The sequence below is a fragment of the Jaculus jaculus genome, chromosome 3 (genome assembly GCF_020740685.1).
Source record: "Jaculus jaculus isolate mJacJac1 chromosome 3, mJacJac1.mat.Y.cur, whole genome shotgun sequence".
Classification (NCBI taxonomy): domain Eukaryota; kingdom Metazoa; phylum Chordata; class Mammalia; order Rodentia; family Dipodidae; genus Jaculus; species Jaculus jaculus.
In genome coordinates this window covers 81,043,993-81,071,170 of record NC_059104.1, presented here as the reverse complement: position 1 = coordinate 81,071,170, position 27,178 = coordinate 81,043,993, and the positions used below count along the sequence as shown (strand labels likewise).

The window sequence follows — 27,178 nt, the reverse complement described above, 5'->3', positions numbered from 1 at the left end:
AACCGACCGATGAGCACGAAGGTGCCTTCGTCGCCTCGCAGCCTCAGCCCGCGGTCCACCCCACGCACACCCGGGCGCCTTGCGGCCACTGGGTCCGAAGCGTGGGCGGGGTTGCCTGCGGCCGGAGGCGGAGCCAGGCGGGGGCGCGCGGCCGGGCGGGAGGGAGGAGCAGGCTCTTCCATGTCCTGATTGGACACGGTCTGAGCAGGGGGCGGTGCCTTGGGTCAGTCCTGCAGGTCCGCATTGGGTACCGCAGAAGAAGATGTGGTTTTGTGAAGTCAGTTCCGGTTGGTGTAAAACCCCCGGGGCGGCGGCGAACTGGCTTCAGATGCTTCTGGGTCGCGGTGGGAAAGGCGCTCCGATCGCGGCGCCTTTGCGAGCCCGAGAGTCCAGCGCTAGAGCGACCCAGCGAGGGATGGCGACCACCGGGACCGCGGCCGCTGCGGCCACGGGCAAGCTGCTCCTCGTGCTGCTGCTTGGGCTCTCGGCGCCCGCTGCGGCGCTGGCCGGCTACATCGAGGTGAGGACCGCCGGGGCCCCGGAGCGGCGTCTGCTCTGCCGGCCAGGGGGTAGGGAGCGCGGCCTGCGGGCGGGCGGGCAGCGGGGTCCGCGGTGCGGGCTTCGGGCGCTGCGGCGAGGCTGGCGCGCCCTCCTTCCCCCGCCCGCCCCGACTTGGCGCAGTGCTTAGCGCTGGAGGTCGGGCCGCCTCCACCGCCGCAGAGGCCAAATGAAAGGCGTCGAGGCTGCTGGCTGCCGGGCCGCACGGGACCGCCTCGGCTGCCCCCAGCCCCCTCCCCGCCCGCGGCGCCGCCACCTCCTCGGGGACCCTGCGCCGCCTGGGCGCGCGCCCCGCCCTCCCCCGGGACAAAGCGCGCCTCTTCCGTGCGCTCTCCGCCCGCCCGGGTCCGCGGCTTGCGCTCTGGGGGCGCACGGCCTCTCGCTTCCTCCTGCGGCCACCGGGCCTGGACTCCGGGGCGCCCACCTGCCGGTCGCTGCGCTGCCTTTGTCGGCCAGGTGGTCTTGGCCGTGGAGATGCGGCTCCGGCCCTTGGCGAGCGGCCGGGAGGCCGGGGAGGGAGGGAGGAGGCGCCCGTCTGGTCCGCGGGGTGCTCTGCTCTCCACCGCCTCGGAGCTTTTTGCCCTAGCCTGGTAAACTAGGGAAGCCGTCTGCTGTTTGTTGTTTTTTTTTTTTTATGGGGCGGGGGGAGGGTGGGGAGGAGGATTCTGTATGGGGGGAGATCTAGCCAGGAATATATACAAGGCAACAGCTACCTTTTAGTCCTGCCTTCTCGGTGGCAGAATCTCAGTGATTGCTCTGCACCCGAGGTGACCCTGGAAACATCTCTGCTTGGCGGAGATGGAGCGGCTGGGGTCCCTGGCGGTGGGCGGGAGTTCAGGTTCCTGGGAGAGGCCGGGTGGCCGGGGACGGCGTGGGTTCGGGCTCTGCCGCACCTAGCCGCCCTGCTGGGGCCCTCCGTCCCCGGAGGAGACGTGGGACTTTATTTTTACTTGCTTTCTCGAAATAGTGCTTGAACTGTTGGACTGGAATGTGTGTTTCTGGTGTACTTAATTTCTTGTGCCTATGCGCTATATTTAAAATTGCTTTTGGTTTTTGCGAGGTGAGCCAATGTCACACTGGATTTGATTTAAGTAAGGCATTACCTGAGGTTTCCTGATAAAACCCTAACTTAGAGTGTGTTCACTTTTTTAGAGCCTGTAAATATTTCCACTAGTGAAAAATCTAACGGGGGGGGGGCTCTGATGGAACAGCTTAAAACAAGGAGCTGAATCTCAAGAGGAATAGTTGATGTTTATTTACATGGACTTTTAAGATTATTTTAGCCTCTACATAGTGGGTAGGGATCTATGATCCAGGATAAGAGGTTGAATGAGAAGCTGCAGGATAAAAAGGGATGGGTTAAAAAAAATACTGTGGAAGGTGGTGTCAAAAGCCTATGTTCATGCTCAAACCTCACTTCCCCGTGGTAGGAGAAACTTCTGGCAATGGCAAATTCACGAGAAAGGGTTGATCCATTTTAAGGAACACATTAGCGCCTATAGGCCTCCAAAAAAAAAAAAAAAGAAAAGAAAAGGCAACGTCATATTTGGTTGTTTTTGATTAGATTTGACTGTCAGCACCTGGTTCAATTGTAAAGCCCTTCCAGCTAAACAAAGTAAGAATTAAGCAGTTCTGTAAGATGCTATTTCATGATAATTTTTATTTGAAACTTTTTTTAACCACTACAACGTGTTATCTTTCAAAATTTGCCTTTTGTCAGCTGTCAGAATTTTATTCACATATATACATAACTTGATTTTGTTTATTTGCTGTCAGGCAGGGAATTGCTTAAGCCTTAATTTAGAAGAAGATGGACTAAATCAAGATGTCTTGGGAAGGCCCCTGTTGAGATTAGCCAAAGGGATTCTGGCCAAATCCCTGATCAAGTTGCTTGGCACAGAATTATTGATTGGTGAATCTTTATAGTGTTGCTTGGTGTTGACTAAGTTAATCTCTTACACCTGTTAAAAAAGAAAAAAAAGAGACGCCTCTCAGGGTCACTTCCTCTCATAAATCCGAGACCAGTTCTCTTGTCTTGTTCCCATTTGGGAATCATGGTGTTTGTGGTGAAACCTTGCACTGTTTACAGTGGATATTTAGGCTTCAGGGAGCCAGAGCTTGCACTTGTTCTGACACATCTGAAAGTAAGAGAGCCACTGGATTGCCAGCTTGCAAACTCAGAGTGTGACAACCCAGGCAGAAAAGAAAAGGCTTTGTGTTGTAATTTTCGATTCTACTTGGACCTGGGGCGAGGGTGTGCCTTGGTAAGTGCTTCTGCCATTACAGTTTTAAAAAGTGTTCATAATAGGATAAACCAGGTTTAATCAACCAGGTCCTTCTGGAGAAAGAATCTTGTCTGTCTTTATTCAAATTTGGGCATCCCATAGTGTGTCTACTAGTCAGTCATGTGGCTGTTGTACCTGCTATATTCCTAAACTAATGAGGAATACATTTTTCACTAATTAAATTTTACATTTAAAAATGAATCAGGCTGGGCAGAGTGGTGCATGCCTTTAATCCCAGCACTTGTGGAGGAAGAGTAGGACTGCTGTGAGTGCCAGGCCAGTGGGGAACTACATAATGAATTCCATGTCAGCCTGGGTTAGAGTGAGACCCTACCTTGAAAAAAAAAAAAAAACCAAAATTCAGCAAGTAAAGTGTTTGCTTTGCAAGTATGAGGACCTGAGTTTAATTCCCAGTACTCACATAAAATGCTGGCATGCTGCATCCCAGCACTGGGGGAGGCAGGGACAGGAGGATCCCTGGAGCTGGCTGGCTACCTAGCTAGTTTAGCCTAACTGGTGAGCTCCAGTTTAACTAAAGACCCTATTTCAAAAAGAGAGGTGGCACATGCCTTTAATCCCAGCATTTGGGAGGCAGAGGTAAGGTAGGAGGATTGCCGAGAGTTCAAGGCCACCCTGAGACTACATAGTGGAATTCCAGGTCAGCCTGAGCCAGAGTGAGACCCTACCTTGAAAAACCAAAAAAAAAAGGTAGATAGGAAAACTTTTTTTTTTTTTTTGAGGTAGGGTCTCACTCTAGCCCAAGCTGATCTGGAATTCACTATATATTCTCATGGTGGCCTCTAATTCATGGCGATCCTCCTACCTCAGCCTCCCGAGTGCTGGAATCAAAGTCGTGCATCACCTCTCCCAGCTTGGAAAACGTTTTTGAAGCAGACTTTGTTTTGTAAATTTGATTTTCATATGATTTGAGATGTGTTATGCAGTATAAAATACCAGGTTTTGATGACTTAGTATAAAAATTGTAAAACAGGGCTGGAGAGATGGCTCACTGGGTAAAGTGCTTATCACACAAGCATGAAGACTTGTTTGGATTCTTAGCTCGCACATAAAATGCCAAGTGTGGTGGCATACACCTGGAAAACCAGTGTTGGGTTAGAGGATTCCTGAGGTTTAACTGGCTAGCTTGTCTAGCTGGATCAGCGACTGATCTCCCCTTCAGTAAGAAAGACCCTTTCTCAAAAGATACGATGGGGAGAATAATAAAGACGCCCAACATTGACATATGGCCTCCACAGGAATGCACATACATATGCACACCACACACATACACATGCAAAAAAAAAATCCTGAAATACCTCAATTTCTGTATTGTTAACATTGGCTAACTAAATGTCTGTTTCCCATTGTGGCTACTTGGAAATGTAAAGTACCTCTGTTCATTATGTTTCTCTTGGACAGTGTTGGCTGCATGTGCAGTTATTACACTAGTATGATTTTTGGTTATGTTGCTAGCTTTCCCCAATGAAGTCTTGCTTGGAGTTGGTCCAATGTGATCTTAAGTGTCTGAGCACAATTTTGAACGTTAGGTCAGCCTGCCTTCACCATTAACATTTCCCATTTGGAGACTCTGCTCTCCCATGGCCCAGTGTGGCTTGGTAGCAGAGTGCGCTGGTTTGCATATTGATCCCTAGCACCCAGGAGGGAATTTATCATTCATTCTATTACCATTATTGGATTTCTTTAAATGCTTGTTTGGGGCTGGAGAGATGCTTCTGTGGTTAAAGGTGCTTGCTTGCAAAGCTTGATGGCATGGGTTTGATTCCCCAGTACCTATGTAAAACAAGATGCACAAAATGGCATATGCATCTGGAGTTCACTTGTAATGGTAAAGAGACCCTGGTGTACCCACTCCTTCTGTCTTATTCTCTCTCTGCATGCCAATAAATAAAAATATGTATTTATGTCTATATTGTACATGTGTGTATGGGCCTGTCTGCTGTGGTACTGGTGTGGAGGTCAGAGGACAAATTCAAGTTTTCTCTGCTCTACCTTTGAGACAGGATTTCTTGTCACCACAAACTGCTAGCTAGACTGCAAACAAACGTCATACTAGCTAGCCCATGAGCTTAGGATTCTCCTAGCTCCGCTTCCCATTGTCATAGGGAACATCGGGAGCACAGATACACACTCCACTTGTCATCCAGCTTTGTGGTGGGTGTTGGGGAATTGAACCTGGGCTGGTAGGCTTTGCAAGCCAGTTTTTTAACCACAGAGCCACCTCCCATTTTTGTATTTTATTTTAATTTAATTTTTTTGAGGGGGTGGGTTTTCAAGGTAGGGTCCCACTGTAAGTCCAGGCTGACCTGGAATTCACCATGTACTCTCAGGGTGGCCTTGAACTCACAATTTACCTACCTCTGCCTCCCAAGTGCTGGGATTAAAAGCATGCTGCAACAACATGCCTGGCTCCATTTTTGTATTTTTTTTGCCAAATCTGAACATAAATTGTCCACTTTACTCCTGAAAACTTAACGTTTTTTTTTTTTTTTTCGGTTTTTCGAGGTAGGGTCTCACTGTGGCCTCGAACTCACAGCAATCCTCCTACCTCTGCCTCTCGAGTGCTGGGATTAAAGGCGTGTGCCATCCCACCTGGCTTTAACGTGTATTTTTTAAGAACAAGGGCATTCTTTTACATCAGTAAGAATTTTTCATAGATAAAATACTTGAATCAAGCCTCTCTGTATATCAGTTTGCCATTTGTCCAGTCTTTCATTTTTTAAATTATTTACCTATTAAATTTTAAATTAGTTTTTAAATTATTTACTTATTTGGGGTGTGTGTGAGAGTGTGGGTAACCCCTAACACTTTGTTTGAAGTAGGGTATCTCATTATTGACTGCTTTGTCTCCATTCACAAGTTTCTGGGAAATTCTGTCTCTGCTTCCCTTTTGCCTTCGGCACACTGTAATTCTAGAAGCCACACTTCTTTGTAGGGTCTTGGAATCCCAGCTTGGGTACTCAGTGTGTGGCAAGTACATTATCCACTGAGCCATCTCCTTAACCTGCAGTAGTGTTTTTTTTTTTAAATTATTTATGAGAGAGATTTATTTATATATTTTTGTTTTGTTTTCAAGTTGAACCCTTAATTATTTATTTTTTCAATTTTTATTTTATTATTGACAACTTTTATAATTATAGACAATAAACTATGATAATTCCCTCCCCCTCCACTTTCCTCTTTATAACTCTACTCTCCATTATATTCCCTTCTCCTCTCAGTCTCTTTTTTATTTTGATGTCATCATCTTTTCTTCCCATTATAGTGGTCTTGTGTAGGTAGTGCCAGGCACTGCAAGATCATGGATATCCATTTTGTGACTGGAAGAGTGTATTGTAAGGAGTTCTACCCTTCCTTTGGCTTTAATTTTACTTATTTGACAGAGAGAGAGAGAGAGAAAATGGGCATATCAGGGCCTTTAGCCACTGCAAACATGCATGTGCCACTGTGTGCATCTGGCTTACATGGGTCCTGGGAAATCTAACCTGGGTCCTTTAGCTGTGTAGATAAGTGCCTTAACCACTAAGCCAACTCTCCAGCCCTCCTCAAGATTCTTTGTATTCACTGTTATTGAAGGCTTAAGTTTTTACAAATTTTCTTTTTGTTTGAGACATTCTAGCCTAGGCTGACTTCAGACTCCTAATCCTCCTCAGCCTGCCCATGCTGAGATTATGGGCATAAGATACCCCACCTTGCTTGTATTCTCTTTTTAAAATAACAAAAGAAAAAACAAAAATTATAGAGGTTAAAAAAAGAAAAAATCATGTAGGTGATGCATGTTATAATTTAAGAATACAGATAATAAATGAAAAATAACTTGAAATCATATCATTTTGGTGATATTTAGCCTTCTAGATTTATCATGAGTAGAAGTTTCATAAAGGTTGCAATCCTGCATTTTGTGTGTGTGTGTGTGTGTGTGTGTGTGTGTGTGTGCGCGCGCGTGCGCGCGCGATTTGCAGGCAGAGAGACAGAATGGGCACTCCAAGGCTTCCAGCCACTGCAGATAAACTCCAAGTGTATGTGTTGTTTTGTGCATCTGGCATTACGTGGGTAGGGGGGAGTCAAACCCAGGTTGTTAGGCTTTGTAGGCAAGCGCCTTAACCTCTGTGCCCTACATATTCAAGTGTTATCTAACAGTTACTATTTTGGATTGCTTTGAAATGAACTACTCTAAGCAAAGAACCTCTGTGTGGCTGAAAGTGAAGTAAATCTCTGTGTAATAATTGCAGTGGCTGTGGAAGGGTGAGTTGAGAGAGAGTTCTAAATTGCCTGTAACTCAATTCTCATGTGTTGTTTTAGATTACCTTGAAGCTTAATTAAATTTAGTGTGCTCTTCCTTGATTTATGGCCTGAAATGGAAAGTGGATCATGTAGGTGCATTCAGATAGAAATGGATTCAAAATACAACTAAAAATTACTTCTGCTGAGAGAATTTTTCTAACACAACATTAAGTATTTTGCTTATTTTTTGCTGTTTGGGGGAGCGAACCTAGTGCCCTACACTAGCATGCCAGGTAAGCACACAGGCCTCTGAGCTGTACTGCTAGCTGCCGTGTGTGGTATGTATGTAAGGGGTGCACATGCATGCGTTTGTGCACACGTGTGGAGGCAATAGGAGAAAGTTGAGTATCCTCTGCTATCACTTTTCCGTGTTGTTTCTTGAGGAGTCTTTCTCTAAGCCCAGGACTGTTTTTGTTTTTGTTGTTGTTGTTGTTTTGAGGCTGACCTGGGATTCACTATTCTCAGGGTGGCTTTGGCCTTGAACTCACAGTGATTCTTCTGCCTCTGCCTCCAGAGTGCTGGGATTAAAGGCGTGCGTCACCTTGCCTGATTTATCCCAGTTTATTTTATTTATTTATTTTTTTTTAATTTTTATTAACATTTTCCATGATTATAAAATATATCCCATGGTAATTCCCTCCCTCCCCACCCCCATATCCCAGTTTATTTTTTAGTGAAGTCTTCTGAAACATAACTAATCTATCTTTTAAAGTAGGAAGATGAGGAAACTGCCTTTTTAGTTGTTATTCATCCAGCTGACACTGACTTCATGTTACATGGTTCTGTGTTGCGTGCCAACAGTGCAGCAATAGAAATGTAGGTGGTTCCAGGCCACCCTGAGACTACATAGAAATGTGAGTGGTGGGCTGGCCAGATGGCTTAGTGGTTAAGGTGCTTGCCTATAAAGCCTAAGGACCCAGGTTTGATCCCCAGAATGCATATAAGTCATATACATATGGTGGCACATGGCGTCTGGAGTTTGTTTGTTGTGGCTGTAGGCACTGCGCACCCATGTATTTTCATCCTCTCTGTAAATAAGTAAGTAAATAAAAAAAGGAAGTGGTCCCAGGAAGATGACATTGCACAAAGGCTGAGAGAGGTATGGCAGGATGGGCGGAAAGCCCCTGACCACGGAAGGGTGTTGGGACGTGGCCCACAGCAGTGAGTGGTGATGCTCTGCTGTGCCCGCTTGAAGGCCTCTCTCAAAGAGAAAGAAAGCAAGGAAAGAAATGTGGGTGGTTCTTGTTAGTCCATGAAATGCCTTTGCATGTGATTTCTTGATTCTTACAGGCAACATGTGGGATGTTGTTTCAGAAGCTCCCCAACCCCCTCACATTTTGGTGAATTAAGCATTCTTATCCCCACCAAAAAAATTGAGAGTCCATTAGAGGTCAAGGATTAAAAATCACACAATTTGGCTGGGCGTGGTGACACATGCCTTTAATCCCAGCACTCAGGAGGCAGAGGTAGGAGGATCTCCATGAGTTCAAAGCCACCACTACATAGTGAATTCCAGGTCAGCCTGGGCTAGAGTGAGACCCTACCTTGAAAAACCAAAAAAAAATTAAAATTAAAAATAAATAAAAATCACACAGCTTGGTCAGGGCTGTCCATCACATTCTAAGTCTACTGCTCTTTCCTTTTTTTTCTTTTTTGGTTTTCTGAGGTAAGGTCTCACTCTAGTCCAGGGTGGCCTTGAACTCACAGCGCTCCTCCTACCTCTGCCTCCAGAGTGCTGGGGTTAAAGGCGTGCACCACCACACCCGGCGCTGCTCTTTTCAATTTTGTTCATCTTAATATTGTGTTTGCTTTAGCCTAGAATATGACAAACCTAGCATTGCATGGTAGCACACTTCTGTAATCCTAGCACTTCAGAGGTTGAGGCAGGAGACTGGAACTTATACGACCTAAAAGTTGGGGTATGAAGCTGCACCCTGTGATCTCAACATTTGGGAAGCAGATGCAGGAGGATCAGGAGTTAAGGACAGCCTAAACAGTAAGCAAACAAAACAAAACAAAGATAACACAATACAAATAAAGGCCTCACTTGAACTTTCCAAGTAACTCCTAAATTGAGTTGGAAGCCTTGCAATTTGCATTCAGGTTTTCAAGAAACCTGATGCGTGGGTTGGAGAGATGGCTTAGCGGTTAAGGTGTTTGCCTGCAAAGCCTAAGGACCCATGTTCAACTCTCCAAGTCCCACATAAGCCAGATGCACAAGGTGAAGCAAGCGCAAGGTTACACATGCACATAAGGGGGTACTACATGCACCTGTAGTTCAATAGCAGGGGCTGGAGGCCCTGGCACACCAATTCTCTCACCAATTTCCATTTAAGAAAAAGGTCAGTCTGTTGGTTTTGCCTCAAAAAAAAGAGTAAAGAAACCTGCTGATACTTTCATTAGAGTTGTAATGAGTGGTTTGTTCCTCAATGGAGTGTGCTAATTATTCAAGCATATGTGATGATTTTAGAGGACATTAATATGAAGATACTTGAGCTGAACGTAAAGATAGTCACATGTCAAGGTGTCAAAGACTTTATTTACCTCCCTAACTGACATGGAACACTTTTGGAGTATTTTAGAGCCTTTTAAATATAAATTACACAAAAATAGATCAGAGTATTTTCATAAATCACCATCAAGCTCAAGAAAAAGAGCATGGCCTGTCTCCTTTCTGTCCTCTGCAACTTGACATTCGCCCTTCGCTTTTTGATATGGCTTAACCACTCAGCCCTCTTTTTAAACCCCCTACTTCACGTACATTTCGTTCAGTGCATTCTTAAGTATTTGGTGTCTTTCACTAAACATAGATTGAGAGTTGTTTGTACTGAGCATAGCTGTGGTTCTCTCCTCTCCTTGCTGTATTGTGAATAAACCACAACTTGTGGACATTTGAGTTGTTTCCAGCTTAAGGTTAAGATAATGTTGTTTTCTCTGAGGCATTGTTGAAAATTTTTTTCTTTGGCTCTGGGGATTGAACTTCTGATTTTTTCTATAAAGATATCCAGCAGTTAACTTAGTACATAAATATCCACTCTACCCTGTTTATTGTCAAGATTGTCTTAAATTATTATTATTGGTGGTGGCACTAGAGACTGAACTGGAGCTTTTATACATGCTAACCATGTGCTCTGTCACAGAGCTATACTCCCAGCTCATTTAGATTTTTATTTTTTTTTCTTGATTTTTCAAGGTAGGGTCTTACTTTTAGCATAGGCTGGCCTAGAATTCACTATGTAGTATCAAGCTGGCCTCAAACTCATAGCAATCCTCCTACCTCAGCCTCCCAAGTGCTGGAATCAAAGGTGTGTGGCTCCATACCCAGCCCATTTAGTTTTTTTTTTTTTTTTTAAGTTTTAATTTTGAAACAAGGTCTTGATAAGGTGGTACCCAGGCCAGCCTTGAGTAGACCAAGCAGGCCTTGAATTTTTGATTTTCCTGTCTCAACCTCCTGAGTAGCTGGGATTATAGGCCTGTTCCACCTTTATTTAGGGGTCTTCCCTCCTGCTCTATCTTGCCACCTTTATTGTAAAGGAAGTACGTTTGAATCTATTTTGGGTTTTTTCTTCATTGATGTTTTTAAATTTTTTTTATTTTTTACTTTTGAGGTAGGGTCTCACTCTAGATCAGGCTGACCTGGATCTCACACTGTAGTCCCAGACTGACCTCATACCCATGGTGATCCTCCTACCTCTGACTCCTAAGTAAGTGCTGGATTCTGAAGTGCTGGGATTAAAGACATGCACCATCATGCCCAGCTTTTTTTTTTTTTTTGTGGTGGTGGTGGCGGGAGCATTCTTACATTCCCTTAGTCTTTGGACTTGAACCAGGTAATAAGGCTGTACATGTCCTGGAGCAAGTTCTTTTACAGTCTGTTGGTTTTGTGTGACCTTTCATTGTCCCTTTAGTAGCTACTTTAGAAATTTCAGCCAGGCATAGTGGCACACATATTCAGTCACAGCCCTCTGGAGGAAGAGTTAGGAGTTCTGCCATGAGTTTGAGGCCACCCTGAGACCACATAGTGAATTAAAGGTAAGTTTGGGCTAGAGTAAGACCGTACCTTGAAAAACAAAGCAAAGCAAGCAAACAAACAATAATTTCAATATCCTTTTAGTTATTTTAGAAATTGTGAAAAAAAAATTTATTTGCAAGCAGTAGAAGGAGAGAGAGAAAAGAGAATGGGCACATCAGGGCTCCTGCCACTGCAAATGAACTCCAGATGCATGTTCCATTTTGAGCATCTGGTTTATGTGAATACTGGGGAATTGAACTCAGGCCATCAGGATTATATCTTCCACTTATAATGTCTTTGGTACATCTACTGTCATTCGACATGTTACAAAGACTTTAGAACACATTGTCTCTGACCTCCACTCAACTTTTTTTTTTTTCCTTTTTTTTGAGGTAGGGTCTCACTCTGGCCCAGGCTGTCCTGGAATTAACTATGTAGTCTCAGGGTGGCCTCGAACTCACAGCGATCCTCTTACCTGTGCCTCCTGAGTGCTGGGATTAAAGGCGTGCGCCACCTTGCCTGGCTTGTGAGTCGTCTTCTTCCTTTTGTGAACAGATCTATTTCCAGCCACCTCTATGCTGACTCCAAAATTTTTGTTTTGTTTTGTTTCACCCAGCTCACCACTCAACTTTTATGCCATCATTGTCATGCATATTTCTTTCATAAACATTGTAAGCTCAGAAGAAGTTGTTCAGGTGCTGGGGAAATTGTTCAGTGGTTTAAGACACTTGCTTGCAAAGCCTGCTAGTCTGGGTTCCATTCCCCAGTACCCACGTAAAGCCAGATGCACAAAGTGTTTGTGGAAGTTAATTGTGTGGCCCCAATTTATTCAGGATTTTACTAAAGTTTGTAATTTAGATATGCATTCACCTGACTGGAGGAGGTGTCACTGGGTAGATCTTAGGATCCAGCCCTAAGGGTTGTGGTGGTGGATTTGGAATTCCAGTCTAAAGATAGGCAGAGTGAGTTCTACCTGGAGTTCCTGAAGCATGCTTGTTTGTGCTGGTGATGGTGTTGGTCTTTTTTCTCTCTGCTTGGACCTGTGAAAGCGGTCCAGCTTCTTCTGCCATTATGGAACTTCTCTGGATCTGTAAGCTTCAATAAATATCCCTTCCTCCATAACTGTGCCTGGTTCATCCCAGCAATGTGAGGCTGGTGCTACAGTGGTTAACGTGTCTGGAGTTCATTTGCAGTGGCAGGAGGTCTGATATGGCCATTCATTCTCATTCTCTCTTGTCTCTGCTTGCAAATAAAAATATTTTAAAAATACTTTCACTCTTCTATGATCTAAACAGACCCTTTAACTTCCTGTTCCTTCAGCCCCTTTTTTCCTCCTTCCCTATCTTTCACTGAACCCCTTCTTTCTCACTTCCCACTTTTTTCCCCTCTTCTATTTTGCTTATTTTTCTGTCTCCTCCATCACATGTAGATGGGTCTGATATTGTGCAGGTAACAGTAGCCATTGTGAGTTCATGAATGCAATGGCCAGTTCGTGTCCAGAAAACAAATCTTTCAAAACACTCCTCTCCATCCTTTGGCTCTTGCATTCTTTCTGCAACCTCTACTGTACTGTTCCAGAGCCTTTGAATGTTTAGTGCAAAGCAATCAACTGTCACTATTACCCTCTAGTTTTTTATTTATTTATTTATTTATTTTTATTTTTCGAGGTAGGGTTTCACTCTAGCTCACACTGACCTGGAATTCACTCTGTAGTCTCAGGGTGGCCTTGAACTCATGATGATCCTTCTACCTCTGCCTCCCAAGTGCTGGAATTAAAGGCGTTCACCACCACACCCTGCCCCCCTCTAGCTTTATGACCTCTCCAACCAAAGGCTTTTGACTAGATTTTCAGTATGAGGCATGAATTCCCTCCGGTAGAGTGAGCCTCAGATCCAGTCAGAGAGCAGTTGGTTATGCTCATTAAGTCATGCCATTATCGCACTACATTGTTGCCAAGTTGGTTGTATAGTCACAGAGTCCCACTGTTGGGTAAGACTGTCTTTTCTCCCTTGGCTGCCTTCATGGTACTTTCCATCACTATGCCAGATAGTTGACAGAAAGTTTACAGCTCAGTTCCAGCTTGGTTTTTCAGTGTCCTGCAACCAAAGGATGTAGTATCTTCTGTGATAGGTCTTACCATGGTAATAGTTTGTGTTGTTTGGGGGGCTTCATTTCCCTGTCCCTTTATTTTTGAGGCAGAGTCTTGATATATAGCCCAGGTTGACCTTGAACTTTCTTCTGCCTCCCAAATAAGGCACAAACTACGTGGTGCCAAATAGCTGTTTCACTTTATTATTATTATTTATTTTTATTTATTTATTTTTTTTTTATTTGAGAGTGACAGACACAGAGAGAAAGACAGATAGAGGGAGAGAGAGAGAATGGGCGCGTCAGGGCTTCCAGCCTCTGCAAACGAACTCCATACGCGTGCGCCCCCTTGTGCATCTGGCTAATGTGGGTCCCGGGGAACCAAGCCTCGAGCTGGGGTCCTTAGGCTTCACAGGCAAGCGCTTAACCACTAAGCCATCTCTCCAGCCCTATTATTATTTTTAAAAAACATTTTATTGGGCTGGAGAGATGGTGTATAGGTTCAGGCACTTGCCTGCAAAGCCAAAGGATCCAGGTTTAATTCCTCAGGACCCACGTAAGCCAGATGCACAAGGGGGCACAGGCATCTGTAGCTTATTTGCAGCGGCTGGAGACCCTGCCGTGCCTATATTCTCTCTCTTCTCTCCTCTCTCTCTTCCTGCCTACTTCCCTCTCTCAAATAAATTGTTTTTTTTTTTTTAAACTTTTTATTTATTTGAGAGAGAGAGAGAGTGCGCAAGCGCAAGAGAGAAAGGGCACGCCAGGGCCTTTAGCCACTGTAAATGAATTCTAGATGCATGTGCCACCTTGTGCATCTGGCCTACATGGGTCCTGGGTAATCAAACCAGAGTCCTTTGGCTTTGCAGTCAAGTGCCTTAACTGCTAAGCCATCTCTCCAGCCCTTTCTATTTTACATATTTATTTGTAAACACCCAGAGAAAGCTAGGGAGAAAGAGAGAGAGATAATGGGTGTGCCGGCTCTACAAAGGAACTCTAGATGCATGTACCACTTCGTGCATCTGGCTTTATGTGGGTACTGGGGAATTAATTGAACCTCGGTTGCCAGGCATTGCCAGCTAGCACCTCAACTGCTGAGCCATCTCCCCAGCTCTACTATCTCTTTCTGGCAAGGTCTTACTCCAGTCCAGGCTGACCTGGAACTCACTGTTTTTTAAAACTTGTTCTTACTGTACAAGCAGGGAGAGGGAGGGAGGAAAGAAATGGGCATGCTGGGGCTGCTGCAAGGAAATTCAAGATGCATGTGCCACTTTGTGCATCTGGCTTTGAGCCACCATGCCCCAATTAATTATTATTGTTGTTGTTATTATTTATTTATTATTGTTGTTTTATTTCTTCCTTTTTGGTTTTTCAAGGTAGGATCTCACTGTAGTCCAGGCTAACCTGGAATCCTGGAATTAACTATGTAGTCTCAGGGTGGCCTCAAACTCATACCAATCCTCCTACCTCTGCCTCCTGAGTGCTGAATTATTATTTTTAACATAGACTTGGATAGAATTTGTTTTTGTCCTTTTAAAGAGTGTGTTGTATTCTTGGATTTGGATGTCAGAAGTCACTTCTTGGAGTTAGCTGTTAGTAGTTGTTACTTCTTTGAAGGTTGTATGTGGCCCTTTTCTCTGTGTACTTAAGAAAAAATGTTTATTTGTATGCGTGTGTATTTACACCAGGACACTTGGTTCCACTTTTGGTGTCCAGCTATAAAGGTGCTGGGGTCCAGGAAAGTCCTTGAACCTCAAACCTAGGTTCATTTCTAATTTTTTGTTTTGTTTTGGTAGGGTCTTGCTCTAGCTCCTGCTGACCTGAAATTCACTATGTAGTCTCAGAGTGGCTTTGAACTCATGGCGATCATCCTACCTCTGCCTCCTGAGTGCTGGGATTAAAGGCATGCACCATCATGTCTGACTCTTAATTTTTTTAAAAAATATTTTTATTTATTTAGAGAGAGAGAGAGCGCATGTGCGCAAGCGCGTGCCAGGGCCTCTAACCACTGCAAGCGAACCCCAGATGCGTGTGCCTCCTTGTGTTCTGGGTTACATGGGTCCTGGGGAATTGAACCTGGGTCCTTTGGCTTTGCAGGTAGGTGCCTTAACCACTAAGCCATCTCTTTCACCCACAGCTGGAAGTTATCAAGTGGTCAGACAGCCTGCTCTCCCCTTACAAAAGTATTTATAACCTTATAGTGGTGGGCTGTCTTCTGGCTCAGGTGAACCAGAGGGACCACTGGTTGGTTAGGGATAGGGGTTGTCTCAGGAAGAGACTAGACCTGACACCAAATTCCAGGGGCTGAGCTTGACCGACCACAATGTTTAAATTCTGCAAAAGATTTCCCTCCCAGGAGTGGTCCTGGTTGTTTGTGGAAAAACATGTCTAGGGAACTAGGCAAGAGATAGGAAGTCAGATCAGGGCTGGAGAGATGGCTTAGTGGTTAAGGCATTTCCTGGCAAAGCCAAAGGCCCTAGGTTCGATTCCCCAGTACCCACATAAACCCAGATGCACAAGGTGGTGTATGTGTCTGGAGTCTGCTGGAGGTCCTGGCATGCCCATCCTCTCCTTCCCTCCCTCTCTCTCAAAACATTTTTTAAAAGTGGGATAATTATTTCTTGCAAGTGCAGATTTTCTTTTACTTTTTAGGGCCTCAGTCACCCTAACTGCCTACTCCCTCTCACAGCTTTACATTGGTGGCTGGGGAATTAAGCCTGGGCTGGCAGGCTTTGAGAGCAAGCTTTTTAATTGCTGAGCCACCTTTCCAGTCTCTACTGTCTACTTTTAAGCTTTTATTGTTGAATATTATGGATTTGAATGTCACAAATCACTTATTGGAGTTTGCTGTTAGTAATTGTTCTTTGAAGGTCATCTGTGGCTCTTTTCTTTGTGCCCTTAAGAAAAATTGTGGCCAGCCATGGTGGTGCACACCTTTAATCCCAGCACTCAGGAGGCATACGTAGGAGGATTACTGTGAGTTCAAGCCCACCCTGAGACTACATAGTGAATTCCAGGTCAGCCTGGGCTACAGTGAGACTGTACCTCAAAAAACAAAAAATTTGTGGGCTGGAAAGATGGCTTAGTGGTTAAGGCACTTTCCTGTGAAGCCTAAGGACCCAGGTTTGACTCCCCAGTACCCATGTAAACCAGATGTATGAGGTGGCACATGCATCTGGAGTTCATTTGCAGTGGTTAGAGACCCTTGGTGCTCATTTTCTCTTTTTTCTCAAATAAAACATTAAAAAAATTATTTACAGGGCTGTAGAGAGTTCAGCAGTTAAGGCTATTGGTTGCAAAGCCTAACAATCTGGGTTTGATTCTCCAGTACCCACATAAAACCCGACACACAATGTGGTGCACGCATCTGGAGCTCATTTGCAGTGGCTAGAGGCCTGAGTGCTCCCTTCTCTCTCTCTCTACGTGCAAAAAAAAAAAAAAGAAAAAAAGAAATGGCTCTGAGAAGCCTCCCCTACCCCCCAAAATTGTTTGTGTGTATGTTTAAAAGAGAGAATGAGAGAACATGAGAATGGACACATCTAGGACCTCTGGGTGTTTGCTGCAGACAAATTCCAGATGCATGCACCACTTTGTGCATCTGGTTTAACATGGTTACTGAAGAATCAAACCTGGGCCAGCAAGCTTTGCAAGCAAGTACCTTTAACCATTGAGCCATCTTCCCAGCCTCTCCAAACAATATCTTAAAACATTACCGTTGTATATTGTGGGTCTCCTTTGATGGTTTTTCTTTTCACTCATCTTTTGCTTATTGCCAGTAGACAGTAGTTCTTTTTATTCTTTCTAGACCACAGTTGAAATTCTCAATCTTGGCTTTTGTATCTTTGAACCTGGTAAGAATACTTGAAAATTTGCATTTAAAATTCTGTAGATCTAGTCCTTTTCTTTTTCAAGGTAGGATCTCACTGTAGCTCAGGCTGGCCTGGAATTCACTATGTACTCTCAGGGGGGCCTCAAACTCATGGAGATCCTCCTACCACTGCCTCCTGACTGCTGGGATTAAAAGCATGTACACCATGCCTGGCTTCTTCCTGTTGTTTTTGTTGGCTTTCGTTCATATGATCCTTTTCATTGCATTGTAAGTATGTGATATGTGTGTGTGTTGGGGGGAGGGGCTAGAGGTTGATGCCAGGTGTCTTCCTGAGTCACATGCCACCTAATTTTGGAGACAATGAGTTGGCTAGATTAGCTAGCTAGCAAGCCCTTGGGGCTCTGCTTGCCCAGTACTGGGGTTATAGGCTCATTTCATTGATTATGGGGGTACTGGGGATCTCAACCAAGGGCTTCATGCTTGGGAGGCAAGCTTTTTATCCATTGAGCTGTCTTCCCAGGCTCCTTAGTGTGATTTTTCTTCCAGTGATTTTATTATTTATTTTTTATTATTTCAACATTTATGTAGATACTTACAGATTAATTAGCCTAGGCTAATGTTCTCTCCCAGTGACCATTTCTCATCTGCTTCTTGAGCTTGTAGACAGTAGCAAGTCAGATGGTCACTCTCACTTCCTTGAGTGAGATGTTCAGAAACAACCAGTGACTCCGATTTGCCTTTCTAGTGCAGACTGTTTGGACTACTGATTTCAGACATTAATATTCTCTAGTCCTTTTATGTTGTCAGAAGGTTCCCTGAACTCCTCTTCAGAATATTAACTTCTTCAGAGGAAGAATGTCCTACTGTGAAACTAAGTAATTGGGGGAGAAGAGAAGTTGGGAGGGCATCTAGTCGTACATTCTGTGATGGTGGCAGTAATAAAGGTGATGGTGGCTATGGCATAGTTACTGTGGCTGATGTTTGTTACATGCTGAGTTTTCAGAATAGCCCTCTTGAGATAGGAATTATGATGATCTGTTTTACAGGTGCAGGAATTGAGGCATGTAAGGACACAGTAACTTACCCAGTCACAAATGAGTAAGTAGTGAACTCACTCTAGTTTGTGCTAACCAGAGAACAGATGGCTTGGAGGACAGGATATCTCAGAGCAGCATGGGGGCCCCAAAGGCATATGGAGAAGGGAACTGTTTATGCCCTTCACATTTAGGCAATTATTACTAATCAGAAAATGAAGGGAAAACAATTTTCACAGTCTTTGCCCATCACCAAGTCAACTAATATGTTAAGGAATTTTAAGTATTTGCTCATTATGACCTAATGAGTGTATCTTGCTACCCTAATAATGTTTTATAAATAGCCTTAAGGGTGTGGCTCAGTGGTAAAGCATGTATTTAGCATGTTTGAGTTCAATTCCTGTTGTGTGGGTACATGTGTATATAATCTTGATTCTAAAAGACTCTTCAAACCATTATTTTGGTGCCTCTTGCCATATGTCCTGTTAGAGAAGAAACATGTAATCATTTTGAAAAATTTAGGAAATACTGGTAAGCAAAAAAAAGAAAAACAACTTTAATTTCCCATCAGATATCTATTTTGCGTTACCAATTTTGTTGTCTGTACATCTTTATTCTAAAGGAATAGACTTCTTCCTATATGCATCACTTTTTATTTTTTATTTATTCATTCATTTACTTGAGAGTGGGGGAGAAAGACCCAGAGAGAGAGAGTGGGTGTGTCAGGGCCTACGGCCTGCAAACAAACTTCAGTTGCATGCACCACCTTGTGCATCTGGCTTACGTGGGTCCTGAGGAATTGAAACTGGGTCCTTTGGCTTTGCAGGCAAACACTTTAACTGGTAAGCCATCTCTGCAGCCCACATATGACTTTTTTTTGTTGTTGTTTTTATATTTTGTTCTTCAAGATAGGTTCTCACTCTATCTCAGGCTGACCTGGCATTCACTATGTAGTCTCAGTGTGGCCTCAAACTCAAGGCAATCCTCCTACCCCTGCCTCCTGAGTGCTGGGATTAAAGGTGTGCACCACCATGCCCGGCTTTGCATCACTTTTATTTATTTATTTATTTATTTATTTTCTTAAGGTAGGGTCTCTTTCTAGCCCAGACTGACCTGGAATTCACTATGTAGTCTCAGGGTGGCCTTGAACTCACAGTGATCCTCCTACCTCTGCCTCCCGAGTGCTGGGATTAAAGGCGTACACCACCACGCCCGGCTTGCATCACTTTTAATTGAAGCATGTATCATGGTTTGAGACTTTCAGCCTCCTATTTTTTTTTTTTTTTTTTTTGAGAGAGAGAGAATGGGTGCTTCAGGTCCTTTCAGCCGCTGTGAATGAACTCCAAACATGTGCGTCCCCTTGTGGGCATGTGTGGCATTGCATACTTGCGTCATTGTTGGCATCTGGCTATAAGTGGGATCTGGAGGATTAGAACAGTTCTTAGGCTTTGGAAGCAAGCACCTCAACCTCAAAGCCATCTCTTTTTTTTTTTTTTTTTTTTTGGTTTTTCGAGGTAGGGTCTCACTCTGGTCCAGGCTGACCTGGAATTAACTCTGTAGTCTCAGGGTGGCCTTGAACTCATGGCGATCCTCCTACCTCTGCCTCCCGAGTGCTGGGATTAAAGGCGTGCGCCACCACGCCCGGCCTCAAAGCCATCTCTTTAAACAAGTGCCTCAACCTCAAAGCCATCTCTCCAGTCCCTCTAAATTTTATTTTCTTTTAGTTATTAATTTTTATTTACCTACTTGCAATCAGAGAGTGAGAACGAATGAATATGAATGAGCGCATCAGGGCCTCTAGCTGCTGCATATGAGCTCCAGGTATTTGTGCCACCCTGTGCATCTGGTTATACACGGATCCTGGGGAATCAAACCTGAGACATTAGGCTTTGCTAGCAAGTGCCTTGAACACTGAGTAATCTCTCCATCCCTCTTTATTTTGTTTTAAAAGCAGAGTCTCATCCCAGCCCAGGCTGACCTGGAATTCACGATGTAGCCCCAGGCTGGCTTCTAACTTACCTTCCCTCCTTAGTCCCTCCTTATGTGAGTCACCACTTCCAACATTTGCTAAAATTTTAAATGAACGATACTCACTCCCCTAAAATAGCCTTTTATACCCTGAATTTGGTTTGGGCACTAACACTATTACACAACTATTTGGGCCCACTTTGGATAGGGACACCTGCTTGCCAACTAGTGGTTGGGTACTTGCAGATACGTTGGAACTTTTGAGACAGTTTTGTCCTCATTTTTATAAGAAAAATGGGAGAGGAAAGTGTTTTACCAGTACAAGCACATGATTTGATAAGATGGTTCTGTCTTTGTAGAGGTTCCTTGGCCTGTGGTGATCACAAAACTCCGAGAATCAGTCACATTGGAATCTTTATAAAACGGTTGAGATTATGTGTTGACGGATTACTTCTCCTCCTAAAGCATTAGAGTTGATAATTACTAGCATGGGGCAGAATACTCAGATGACACCCATATCTTTGTAGCTTGCCTGTGTGTTTCTTTGCTTGTTTAATGAGAACGGGTTCTTGCCATATACTGGGACTGACCTCAGACTTTATCCTCTTGCCTCAGCTTCTCAAGGGTTGAAATTATAAGTGTGGGCCACCGACAGCTCATGCTTGTTTTCTGGGTTGCTTTATTTGTAGAAGTAGAGGACCATCTGTGCTGCAGTTTATTTCATTTGTTTTTGAGTTGACATGTGTTTCTAATCTATAGTAAAGGCATCATGCTTTTAAAAATCCTATGGTGCTGGCTGTGATGGTGCATGCCTTTAATCCCAGCACTTGGGAGGCAGAGGTAGGAGGATCGCAGGGAGTTCAAGGCTACCCCAAGTGAATTCCAGGCCAGCCTGAGCTAGATTGAGACTCTACCTTAAAAAACAACAACAACAAAATTAATAATAATCCTGTAGCTGGGCCTGGAGAGATGGCTCAGCAGTTAAAGGAGTTTACTTGCAAAGCCTGACAGCCTGGGATTGATTCTCTAGGACCCATGTAAATCTTCATGCACAAAATAGTGCATGCATCTGGAATTCCTTTGCAGTGGCAGGAGGTCCTGGCACGCCCATACTCACTTTTTCTGTCTCTCTCTCTCTCTCTCTCTCTGTCTCTGGTCTCTTAAAACATTTAAATTATTTGGCTGCAACTCAAATTTGACATAAAAAGAACCTCTAGATATAATTTGCTCAAAAGTTGAAGATATTTTATAGTACTTGGTTTTCTGAAGTTAAACATTATCAGAAAACATTGGTTGGATTGCTGTGCAAGGCATTGAAGCAGAACAAATAGCATTGTAGTTGAAGGCACGAAAGTTCCTGAGATGGAAATGAGTAATCCTTCTTTTCTCCTCGAGGTAGGGTCTCACTGTAGCCCAGGCTGACTTGGAATTTGCTATGTAGTCTCAGGCTGGCCTTGAACTCATGGCGATCCTCCTACCTCTGCCTCCCAAGTGCTGGGATTAAAGGCCTGCACCGCCATGCCCCGCTACAGCTAATACTACTACTTTTAAATCTTTTATTTATTTATTTATTTGCAAGCAGAGAGAGACAGAAAGGCAGAGATAGTGAATGGACTCACCAAGGCCTCTAGCTACCAAGTGCAAATTCCAGATGCATGTGCCACTTTGTGCATCTAGCTTACATGGGTCTTAAGGATTTGAATCTGGGTCCTTTGGCTTTACAGGCAAGCACTTTAACTGCTGAGCCATCTTTCCAGCCATATTTTTAAAATACAGATTATTTTAATCTGGTTTATGTTTTCTTACACTGACATAAGGAGTTTATTTCATGATTATACCAATTACAAGATGCAAAAGTTCTTTATGGCTGAAAGATGTCTTAGCAGTTAAGGTACTTGCCTGCAAAGCCAGAGGACCCAGGTTTGAATCCTTAAGACCCACGTAAACCAGATGCACAAGGTGGCGCTTGTATCTGGAGTTCGTTTGCAATGACTAGAGGTTCTGGCATGCCCAACCTCTTCCCCTACCATCTGCCTCTCTTTTTATCTCTCTCAAATAAATAAAACTCTAAATTGCATAACTGAAAGTCTAAGTCTTTTTAAAGTTTGTAATGAAATGCATATAACAAAGTTTATCACTTTCATAGCCACGTTAGCATTATTTATTGCAGCAACAGCAAGAGCATTCAGTGGTGATCCACCCATGTAACTTACGTGTACAAATTGTTAGCTATAAATACAGTGTTGCATAGCAGATCTCCACACCTTTTGCATCTTATATAAATGAAACTTTTGACCTGTTGAATAGCAAATTCCCTTTTCTCCCAACCTCCAACCCCTGGCTACACACAATTTTATGCCCTGCTTCTGTGAATGTGACTTTTTTAGATAACCACTTAGTGGAATTATTTACTTAGTATGAAGTCCTCCATGTTCATCCATCAGGTTACGTATGGCAGTGTCTCCTCGCCTTCTCCTCCCTGTTTTTTTTGAGATAATCTTGTGAAATAGTCCTTACTCTCTCCTTAGGTCTCATGTAGCCCAGGCTGTGCTTGAACTACTGATCCTCTTGCCTTTACCTCTCAAGTGCTGGGATTACAGGCATGTGCCATCATGCTTCTCTACCTACCACCTCTTTTTGTTTTTGTTTTATTTTTATTTATTTATTTGAGAGCGACACACAGAAAGAGGCAGATAGAGAGAGAATGGGCGCGCCAGGGCCTCCAGCCACTGCAAATGAGCTCCAGATGCATGTGCCCCCTTGTGCATCTGGCTAACGTGGGTCCTGGGGAATCCAGTCTCGAACCGGGATCCTTAGGCTTCACAAACAAGCGCTTAACTGCTAAACCATTTCTCCAGCTCCCGCCACCTCTTTTTAATTCATTATTTGTTTATTTATTTGTTTGTTGTTATTTTTAGACAGGATCTTTAGCCCAGGCTGATGACCTAGAACTCAGTCTGTAACCCCAGGCTGATTTTGAAATTTGATGATCTTCCTACCTCAGCCTCCCAAATGTTGGCTGGATGGAAGACATGAGCCACTGTGCACTGTTGGCTGCTCCTCCCCTTTGTTTGATCAAGGCAGGGTCTCAGGTTGGTCTTCATCACATTACCATGCTCCTGTCTCAGTCTCCGACGCGCTGGAGTTATGGCAGTGTCCTCAGTTGATGCGGTATTTTATCTCTTCACCTACTGGTAATTTGTTTTCGTATCTTTTGGTTTTTGTGTGTTTGGCATTAAAACAGGACCTTGTGTGTGCTAAGAAAGCTCTTTGCCACTGAGCTATGGTGTTTGTCTCTTGGCTGTGGTAATTTTGCCATGAACAAGTGAGTGTGTACATATCTTTTCAGATCATAATTTCATTTCTTTTGGGTATATACTTAGAAGCAGGATTGTTGGGTCACATGGTCGTTCTGTTTTAGAATTTGAGGAGTTGACAAACTGTTTTACACAGCGGCTATACATTTCACATTCCTGTCAGCAGTGTACAAGCGTTTGAGTATCTCCATATCCTTTCCAACTCTTCTGCTTCCCCCCAAGTTACATTTTAATAATTGTGTGTGGCCTAGTATCTTGTTACAGTTTTGGTTTGCATTAGTCCTAGTAACAAGTGATATTAAACATGTTTTCACTTTAGCATTTCTTTGGGAAAATTTATTTAATTTTAAAGTTAGGGCCTTAACTGTGTAGCCTAAGCTTGCCTTGACCTTAATCATCATGCTCGAACCTGCAAAGCAGTGGAATTCCAGGTATGCCTCACCATACCTGGAAATCACATTATTTTTTAAATACTGTAAGCAGGAATTGGCAGTCTTCTACCTTTATTCTTTTAAGATTATAAGACACCATAATGAATTTTCTGTTGTCTCTGTGGGTTTTTTTTTTTTTTTTTTGTAATGAACAAGGTCTTTTTGTTGTTGTTGTTCATTTTATTTTATTTATTTATTTGAGAGTGACAGACACAGAGAGAAAGACAGGTAGAGGGAGAGAGAGAGAGAATGGGCGCACCAGGGCTTCCAGCCTCTGCAAACGAACTCCAGACGCATGCGCCCCCTTGTGCATCTGGCTATCGTGGGACCTGGGGAACCGAGCCTGGAACCGGGGTCCATAGGCTTCACAGGCGAGCACTTAACCGCTAAGCCATCTCTCCAGCCCTTTTTTGGAATTTTTAATAGAAACTGCATTGAATCTGTAGATTGCTTTTTTTTTGGAGGTAGGGTTACACTCTAGTCCAGGGTGATCTGGAATTCACTATGTAGTCTTAGGGTGGATTCGAACTCACGGTGATCCTCCTACCTCTGCCGGGCTTGTAGATTGCTTTGGGTAGTAAAATCATCCTAATAATAAGTTTTCTAATCCACAAATGCAAAATGTTTTGGGGAGGGGGTCTTGGGGTGAACCCAGCAGAACCTTGTGCATTCTAAGTACCTACTCTCCAGTTGAGATCTTTAAAGTTATTTATTGTAGTAAATTCATAATGAACAGGAAACAATCAATTTTAGTTTATATTATGCATTTTGAGTTTGGTGAATTTATTATTTTAGCCTAAAACTGTTAACTCTTCACCCTGATACATAAAGTTGAGGTAGAAAACTTGCAGCCTCCAGACTGAATGATGGGGCCTGTCACTGTTTTATTTTGTCCTTACCAGTTAGAGTTTGTTGTGCCATTTCTAAGTAAGATTTTTTTACTTTTATTTTTTAATTTTAGAGAGAGAAAGGGGGGAAGAGAGAGAGAATTGGTGCGCTAGGGCCTTAGCCACTGAAATTGAACTCCAGATGCTTGTGCCACCTTAGTGAGCATGTGAGACCTTGCGCTTACTTCACCTTTGTGCATTTGACTTACGTGGGATCTGGAGTGTCAGACGTGGGTCCTTAGGCTTTGCAAGCTCCTTAACTGTACCTGTTCTCCAGCCCAAGATGATTTTTTTTTTTTTTTGAGGTAGGGTCTCACTCTAGCTCAGGCTGACCTGGGTTTTACCTGGATTTCAGATTTGACCTGGATTTCTGGGTGGCCTTGAACTTACAGTGATCTTCCTACCTCTGCCTCCCGAGTGCTGGGAATAAAAGCATGTGTCACCACACCCACCTCCAAAATGAGGTTTTAAAAAAATTTTTTTTGACAACCATGATTGTAAACAATATTCCATGGTAATTTCCTCCCCCCCCCCCCCGCACTTTCCCCTTTGAAACTCCACTCTCCATCATATCCCCTCCCCCTTTCAATCAATGTCTCTTTTATTTTGATGTCATGACCCTTTCTTCCTTTTATGATGGTCTTGTGTAGATAGTGTCAGGCATTGTGAGGTCATGTATATCCAGGCCATTTTGTGTCTGGAGGAACACGTGGCAAGGAGTCCTAGCCTTTCTTTGGCTCTTACATTCTTTCCTCCACCTCTTCTGCAATGGACCCTGAGCCTTGGAAGTTGTGGTAGAGCTATTTCAGTGTGAGCACTCTCTGTCACTTCTTCCTTTCAGCACCATGGTGGTGCCTTCTGAGTCATTGCAAGGTCACTGCCATATGAAAAGAGAAGGTTCTGTAGTCAAAAGTGAGAGTAGCATTAATATATGGGTATGAACATTAAGAGAAGTGCATACGGGACAGTTGGGTGAGCATAAGATATACTTTTAGCCAGACAGCAGCAGTCGTTACACCCCTAGGGCTCAATGACTACCCTGTTGTAGGTTTTCAGTATCAGGGATGTAGTCCATCCCATGAGAGGACCACCAGTCAAATTAGAGGGTGGTTGGTTTTCCCCATAACAAGTGCCACTATTGCACCAATTGGCTCATTAAGCCTGGCTGGCCAAGTATAAGGCTTGCAGTGTCCACTGGTGATTTCTCTTTCTCCATTGAACTACATGCAGCATTGCTTTTTCCAGCTTTTTGTCAGCTGGTCTACATGGAGGAGATTTTCAGCTCAGCTCCAGCAGGATTTCTCAGTGGCCTTGCAGCCCAAGTATGTGGTATCTTCAGCAGTAGGGTCTTACTATTTCTGGTGGGAAACCAAGGGCCTTGGCAATGGCCTGTAATGTTTTGGGGACATCAGGGACCTCTCTGGCCAACAACTCACTGGAAGGTATCCATCCCATCTGTGGCATTAAAAATTTTCTAGTAACAATCTATGGCTTCTGAGTGTTCCATTATCCAAAAAAGTAGGTTTCCATATGTCGTTTCAGACTGGCCTGGAACTCACAGTGATCCTACCTCTGCTGGGATTAAAGGCATGAACCACCATGCCTGACTTCTCTTTAGGTTTTGAAGATAAGGGGATAACTAAGAGCAAGGGCAAAGCAGTGGCGGGCTTCCTTTAGGGGACGAAGAGAACTTTTGTAGCCTCCTGTAGGAGGCCGAATGCAGCTTGCCATTCTTTCCTTGCACCTCCACTTACCTAGTTCCATGTTTGTTATGTGTAGGTTGTTGAGTTTTCAATCTTTATTAAAAAGAAAGATGAGAAAGATGGTTTGAAATGATTTCTTGGGATCAAACTATCATATTTGCCAAAGTTCCCCTGAATTTTTTACAAAATCTATTCCAAGTACATTCCTGAAACCGCAGAAAGCTTTGAACTCTGTATATACTGCTGTTCCCTATACTCACACACTTATAATAAAGTTTCCAGAATAGACACAGTAGGTGATAATAAGTAATGAAATCGTATAATGTAAAGTTGCAGGAATCCTTGTCACCTTCTCTTGATAGTTGAAGGTTCATGAAAGAAGCACGCCGAGCTCCTCAAAGCCATCATTCATTTAAAAATGCACATTTTATGCCTTCTCTTGAGCAGACTGTATTTGCCACCATCACTTCGTTTGTACTTGGAAGCTTATTAAGTGGAATGAAGATCTCTGGAACCCAGGGCTCCAGTGCCACAAGTTAGTTTGACACTTGTTTTAGCTACTGGGTGACTTGACTTAACAGGTAGGTAGTTTGTAGGGCAAAGGGATGACTTGGATCCAAGCTGAAACAGGACGTTTTCATTTTGCAACTCAGAATTGTATGCTGTTCGTAATTTAAGAATTGTTTGTTTCTGTAAATTTCCATGTGATAGTTATAGACTACAATTGACTAGGTAACTGAAATCATGGAAGATGAAATACCAAATAA

The 27,178-nt window shown here is 43.6% G+C and overlaps 1 protein-coding gene across 4 annotated transcripts in view; it reads left to right on the top strand.

The window, feature by feature from the left end:
* The first annotated feature begins 330 nt into the window (after window positions 1–330).
* Aplp2 (amyloid beta precursor like protein 2) overlaps window positions 331–27,178 on the top strand; it is an 87,408-nt gene continuing 60,560 nt past the window's right edge. For 2 of the 4 annotated variants that reach the window (XM_045145130.1, XM_045145129.1), the window contains exon 1: window positions 332–520. In XM_045145130.1, coding sequence (XP_045001065.1) covers window positions 416–520 — 105 coding nt within the window. In that variant the 5' untranslated portion in view covers window positions 332–415. Of the gene's footprint in view, window positions 521–27,178 lie in introns of all 4 variants that reach the window. The other 2 variants (XM_004665489.2, XM_004665490.2) reach the window with 2 other exon arrangements.